This window comes from Peromyscus maniculatus, chromosome X (assembly GCF_049852395.1).
Source record: "Peromyscus maniculatus bairdii isolate BWxNUB_F1_BW_parent chromosome X, HU_Pman_BW_mat_3.1, whole genome shotgun sequence".
NCBI classification, from domain to species: domain Eukaryota; kingdom Metazoa; phylum Chordata; class Mammalia; order Rodentia; family Cricetidae; genus Peromyscus; species Peromyscus maniculatus.
The window spans coordinates 117,122,154-117,129,337 of record NC_134875.1 but is presented as its reverse complement, the minus strand read 5'-3'; the positions used below and the strand labels follow the sequence as shown (position 1 = coordinate 117,129,337).

The window sequence follows — 7,184 nt, the reverse complement described above, 5'->3', positions numbered from 1 at the left end:
CTAAGGTTCTGTTTTGTCTCCCATCCAGAATAACGCTCAGAATAAAGCCAAGCTAATCTCTGAGACCCGGCGGAGATTCGAAGCTGAGTATGTGACAGGTGAGCTTGCATTCCTAGGGGTTGAAGTGGGGTGTTCAGTGAGCATATCCAACTTTTGTTAGAATGTTTGTGGGTGTTTTTGCTGGCAGATGTTAGAGACCTTTTCAACCCTCACTGGAAAGATGCTGTAGGTGTTTCAAGGGTTTTTGCCATACTGTGTGAGCTGCTTCAGTGAGGCAGATGGTGTGCTCGTTTCTTCCTTTACAAGGTTAATGTATGTTAGAAATCAGAATGTCTAGCATCTTGTGTTCATGGGCCCGTGTGCAGTTCATAGCCTTTCACCAGAAAATAAACCTGGAAACTGTCATTGTACTTTTGCTATATACTTTGTACAAAATTTGGTAATCCAGTTCCTTTTATTTTGCTTAATTCCGCTTCTCAAAACCAAAAGTGCTACTCACAAGTTCTTATTTCATCACGCTCTGTACTTGAAAGTTTCTGTAAGTGCAGAATTGATTTATTGGTTAAGCATTCAATGTCTCAATGTCATAGATACTTGAGTTGTCAAGTACTTAACTGATCAGTATTTTTAAACATTTAGAGTGAGTTATAAATACGGAATTTAAAAGCTCAAGTTGCCATCTGCCTTGATTGATGCTAATCTAGACCCTTCCACTAAAGAGCTAGCTTACATCTTCTGAGTTCCTGTTTCCATATCTGTGAAATGTAAATAAGGTTAAAGGATTAAGTGAAGAAACATGTATCAGATTGTCAAGTGTGGAACTAAAAACTAGTGAGTTGTCAATACAGATTTTGCCTTGGGCATTTGGTTACTGTGGATGGAATCAAACTTTTGCATTTTGATTTTAGTGCTGACTAGAAGATTCCTATACCCTTATACTGTTCTGTAGTGTATATCAGTTGGTGACCTAGAACAAATAAGGAAATCTGTTCCAAATAGCCTGGTCAGTAAATCTTTTCATACCTCCTTGCCAATTTTCTTCATGTACCAAACTTTGTACCAGAGAGTTGCAAAATCACTCCATTCCCTTTTAGCACAGAGATCTCATTCATGCCTGTTATTATAGCTGGTTACAGTAAGGAGATTCTACAATAGCTTTCTATATGAAAACAAGTCATAGCTATATGGTTTATAGTGTATTAAGACATAACTCGTAACTAATGAATTGATGATTCTATAATAGTCATTTACTTATGCTCAAGGGATCAAGCAGAAGATAGGTAAGTTATGCAATCTCCAAGGTTTTAAAGGTCATCTTGATTCAGTCTTCTCATTTTTAAAATGAGGGAAGTGAAGTGTAGTAAGATTAAGCAATTTGCTCAGAATCCCTGGTGTTAGAATTTTGGCCTGGCCTACCACTCAGGCCTTTTGGATTTCACTATAGTAATCTTTAAGCAACATCACAGTGTCAGATTAGATCATGTCACTCCCCAGCGTGAAACCTTTCAGTGTCTTCCCACTGTATGTATTTAGAATAAAGTTCCAGTTCTTCTTAGTGGCCTACAAATACGCAGTCATATATTACCTAGCTCTTGGCTACCTGTCCATCCTCATCTTTTATTTCTCTCCTTGCTTAGTGCAGAGTTGACCATCCCTAGCATTAAGAGGCATACAAATAGCAATCCAGCACGCACGCGCGCGCACACACACACACACATATACACACACAAAGTTAATTAAAGAATATTTAGTCTAAAAACATGTGGCTGATGTATTTTCTATTTGACTTCCTTTTTAAAAATTCAGTGACCCACAAAATTGACATCACACTCCAAAACATGACTCACAGTTTGAAAAATATAGCTACACTGCCTCATTTGTGTTCTTCAAACAGAATGCATCTGTTTTCATCTTGGGACATTTCCATTTCTCTCAGCCTGGGATGCTTTTCCCCAGTTAGTGTGTATGGTTAGGCCTTGTTTTTGTCTTTTCAGGGTTTAAATGTATCTGAGAGGCCTTCACGGGTTATTAAGTAGCTTCCTGTCCTGCATACTTTCCCTCCTAGCCTGTAATTGTCTTGTTTGTTTATTGTTCATTTCCTCCAGTAGATGATAGATGGGTTTAGTTACTAGCAGCAGCCTATAGAAGTTGAAGGCAGAAGCTGTATGTATTTTTCTCACTCCTCAATACCTTTCACAGCATTCAGTACATAATCATTGAATGAATATAGCACTACTTAAAGATGTGCATTAGAAGATGATTGGAAGAATTGATATTCCAAATTAAGAACTGACCTAACCAGCTCCCATTTCCTACCAAAAGTCTGGCAAAGAGCAGCCTTTACAATGTAAGCCATAAAGACAAACTTTTTTTTTCAGAGAAAGGCACTGTGTATGGTGGCATGGGGTGATTTTACCCTATACTTAGGTATAGGTGATTTTACCCTATACTTAGGTATAGGTGAACCAGTATATGGGTTGTCTACACAAGAGTTGTAAAAAGACTCTGGGCAAGGAAAGCAGAAGCTATGAAAGACTTTCTCACCTGGAAGTTGCAGGTGTACCCTGGACTATAATAAGGCTTTTTAGTTTGTATGTATTCTCCCTATAAGGTTGCGTTTTAGAAATTAACCTTGGTAACACTGATGTGGTTCTTTTTTTTTTTTTTTTTTTTTTTTTTTTTTTTTTTTTTTTTTTTTTTTTTTGGTTTTTCAAGACAGGGTTTCTCTGTGTAGCTTTGCGCCTTTCCTGGAACTCACTTGGTAGCCCAGGCTGGCCTCGAACTCACAGAGATCCACCTGCCTCTGCCTCCCGAGTGCTGGGATTAAAGGCGTGCGCCACCACCGCCCGGCCTGATGTGGTTCTTAATGCATGGAATCATAGAACTCAGAGGCTAAGGCAGGAGGGCCTTTAAGTTCCAAGGTGGCATGATTTATTATAGTGGGTTCCAGGTGAGCATGTACGAAAAGTGAAATCCTGTCTTTAAAAAATATAAATAGTAGCCGGGCGATGGTGGTGCAGGCCTTTATCCCAGCACTTGGGAGGCAGAGGCAGGCAGATCTCTGAGTTCCAGGCCAGCCTGATCTGTAGAGTGAGTTCTAGGACAGCCAGGGCTACACAGAGAAACCCTGTCTAAAAAAAAATATAGATAGATAGACAGACAGACAGACAGACAGATAGATAGATAGATAGAATAAAAAATTTTATATAGATAAAATAAGAAAAAGTTAACTTTGTGTTTAGAGCATCCACTTTTGTTACAGTCTCTATTGTCGTTAACAATACTTTGGTTCATAAAAGGTTTAAGCATATAAGCCATAATGATATTTTTCCTAAAGAAAAGTGTTTATCATCCACAAGTTTATCTCTTCAAACATTCATTTGAAAACAGGTTCTTGGGAATTTGAAGCTCATTTTTTTTTGTGCCTGTAGAAAATATTGCCAAATATGGGTAGATTTTTAAGCAGACAAAAAGAAGAAAATAGAGGTCCACAATTATGGTACTTTTCTCCATCATTGTTACTGTGAGAAGTTCAAATGAAAACCATTTCCTGTTCTTTTCCAAACTTGTACAATTTAGTGAGTGACCGATGTTAGAACAAAGATAAACTGCTAAGTAAGGTGAACTGGATCACAAGGAGTAAGAACCAAAGCAGTGCCTTGGCATGGTGGTATACATCTGTAATCCCAGAAAATGGGCAGTGAAAGCAGGAGGATTGGGACTTCAAAAAGGTTAGCCTTGACTACCTAGTGATTTGCAATCTAGCCTAAGCTTCATGAGACCTTTTCTCAAAGAAGACTGATTAAGTGCTATGACAAAGAAAGATACCTACTGCTTGGTGATCTGGTTAGTACTGGGTTAAAAGCAGTGTCATGGAAAAGCTCAGCAGCTCCCAAACCTTAGGAAAGCTTGCTCTAAAGCATGGTGCTATTGGGAATCTTTAGGAGCTGTTTGCAGCCAGGCGGTGGTGGCATACGCCTTCAATTCCAGCACTCAGGAGGCAGGGGCAGGGAGATCTCTTTGATTTCCAGGCCATCCTGGTCTACAGAGTGAATTCCAAGACAGCTAGGGCTACACAGAGATACCCTGTCTTGAAAAACCAAGACCAAAACCAACCAAACAAAAAAGGGCTGATCCCCTAATAAGAGTTCTTGGGAATGGTACCTTTAAAGATGATGATGGAACCCTGGTTCCTTCCTCTTCCTGTTGTTGGGCCTGATACATGCTACCCACCTCGCCACAGGTTCAAAAACAACTTGGCCAACTGGTCCCAGACTGAACCTCTAACACTCGGAGCCAAAATAAACCTTTACTCTCTTCATCTCTGATATTTGTTGTGGTGACGGAAAGCTGACTAACTCAGGTGGTATTTCTTATGAACTTAGGTGGAACTTGGCCAGGCAGAGAAGGTGATCGAGGTGGGTCAGACAGTCTGAGCAAAAGCACTGGGATAAAAAGGTATGCAGCATGTTCAGGAAGCCTAGGAAGCTTGCTGTCGTAAGCCTCAAAGAGACATGTGCACATGGTTGGAAACATTAGGAGTACAGTGTAGAGAACCTTGGATGTCCAGGGGATGGGTTTGTACTTCAGTACATGTGGAAAGAGAGCCTGCTGTGCTCAAGGGGTTTGTCTGATCTTACAGCTATAGGAATTTCTTTAAATGAACTTAGTTGATAGCGGAAAAGTAACAAAGCCTCCATACCGTCTAGAAATAGTTAACAGTGGTAGTTTTTTCTAATCTTTTGCTATATCCTTATGAGAGCAAAATTAAAAGACGATCCTGATTATCATTTGTATATTACATTTTTATTGACATAATCTTACTCCCCATTTTATAAAGTAGACAACATTGTATTTTTAAAATATTTGAATCTATTAGTAAAAGACAATTGCCATTTCATTTAGGTAATCCCTTTTTGGACATTTAGATTACTTGTTTTTGTTAGTACAACTTTATGAAGCAGTTAAGATTACTTCCTTTTAGACTCATGTCTTGGAATCAAATTATTGTTTTCACAAATAAATACTTGGTACTCATTTCATAATATATATCAAAATTCCACCATACAAGCTGCCCAAGTTCATTTCTACTGGCCCTGTGGGATAATGTTTGTCTCCCACACCTTATCCATATTTAATGTCATCATTTCTTAACTAATAGTTTTTTAGTTTGTGTTTGATTGCTAGTTTGGCTAAACTTCTTTTCATATGATTATATTCATTTATGCATACACCTTTTTTGTTAATGCCACTATGATTGATTTTGGCAGTTTTTTAATGTATTCAAAATTACCCATTATTTTGTGGTTTCTTCAGTTGCTATTAAAGTTGATTCCTCTCACCCAAAGACGTTTCTGCCCTTTTAATTTTTATTTTGTTTTGGATGACTGTTGATTTTTTTTTAATGGACATATCTTTAAAGCATGAAAGAATATGTAACCATGCACTTAATGTTCAGCCAAAGGGTTAGATCCATTAGCTTATACGCTTCCCATATAGTATGATGTTTGGGAGATACTTTTCCTGTATTTTGGGTTCCTCATTCTCTTCTTTTTCATTAGTTTTATCCCCTAAGAAATTTCCTCCACCAAAACTTTATTACATTTTTAATTCTTTTCTTACCTTGATATAAAGGCTGAACATACTTTACAATGATTTGCCTCAGTTTGGGACTCCTTCATATTGTGTAATGTAACTAATTTTGGAACTGTGTAATAGTTCATAGAATGCATAAAACAATTGATAAACTTCAGTTTTCACTAGGCTTGCTATCTTCCATACTACTGCTCTGAACATTGCCTATACATTTCTGCACACATAAAGAGATGATGGTAGCCGGGCGGTGGTGGCGCACACCTTTAATCCCAGCACACGGGAGGCAGAGCCAGGCAGATCTCTGTGAGTTCGAGGCCAGCCTGGGCTCACTATCAAGTGAGCTCCAGGAAAGGCGCAAAGCTATGCAGAGAAACCCTGTCTCGAAAAACAAAAAAAAAAAACAAAAAACAAAAAACAAAAAAAGAGATGATGGTCAAAGTATAGAAATATCAGTGAGACAGGAAAAATAAGTTCAAGAGATCTCTGTATAATATAGTGAATAGAGTTAATAACAGTATTTTATACATGTAAATTACTAAGGCAGACTTTAAGTACACTTACAATGGAAATGAAATGTATGGAAAAAATATCTTTTCATTAGCTTGATTTATATGTTCTATGATGTATACATAAGAATGCTATATAAATGTATATAATTATTTGTCAGTCAGTTTTTGAAAAGGATCAATTTTTATCATTATGATAGATCTAAAATGACCAAATCTCTGCTTTAGAGGACATGAAATGTGGCTTTTTAAAATTTTTTATTTTTATTATTAAGAAATTTTTTATTCATTTTACATACCAACTACAGATCTTTCTCTCCTCCCTCCTCCCGTCCCCCAGCCTTCCCCCCCACGCCATCCCAACCCCCATTCCCACCTCCTCCAAGGCAAGGCCTCCCATGGGGAGTCAGTAGAGCCTGGTACATTCAGTTGATGCAGGTTCAAGCCCCTCCCTCCCTGCACCAAGGCTGTACAAGTTATCCCACCATAGGCACTGGGCTCTAAAGAGCCAGCTCATGCACCAGGGATGGATCCTGATCCCCCTACCTCCTCCCTCCTCAAGCTCACCAACTGTCTCGTATATCCAGAGAGACTAGTCTAGTCCCATGGGGGCTCCACAGCTGTTGGTCCACAGTTCATGAGTTCCCACTAGTTTGGCTGGCCATCTCTGTACGGTTTCCCATCATGATCTTGATGTCCCTTGCTCATAGAGTCCCTCCTCTCTCACAAAGCCTTCATAAACTTGGATGAGAGTGAAGAATTGGTAGATCTGCTTACTTTTTAATCTTCAGTCTCAGTAATGACCCTTTACATTGCCTAACAACTATTCTTTTATCTTTCAGTGGGTTTTTAAAATTCATATCTCTATGAAATTTATCCCTAGTCATATATCCTGAGTTTTAATGTTTAGTGACATTTGCAGTTTGAAACCACCTGCTAATGAAATACTGCCAGTTCTAGGATGGTGGTTTTGTTTTAGTCACAGTTATTTTCATAGCTTAGACAATAAGAGTACAATCTGTTTATCTAATTCACAGTGTACTCTTCATTGTTTTGTGGTACAAGGGAGCCCAGGCCCCTACT

At 38.5% G+C, this 7,184-nt stretch overlaps 1 protein-coding gene across 2 annotated transcripts in view; it reads left to right on the top strand.

Moving 5' to 3' along the window:
• Mospd2 (motile sperm domain containing 2) overlaps window positions 1-7,184 on the top strand; it is a 40,074-nt gene that overhangs the window by 492 nt on the left and 32,398 nt on the right. For both annotated transcript variants that reach the window (XM_042268959.2, XM_006973198.4), the window contains exon 2: window positions 29-98. In XM_042268959.2, the coding sequence (XP_042124893.1) occupies window positions 29-98 (70 nt within the window). The remainder of the gene's footprint in view (window positions 1-28; window positions 99-7,184) is intronic.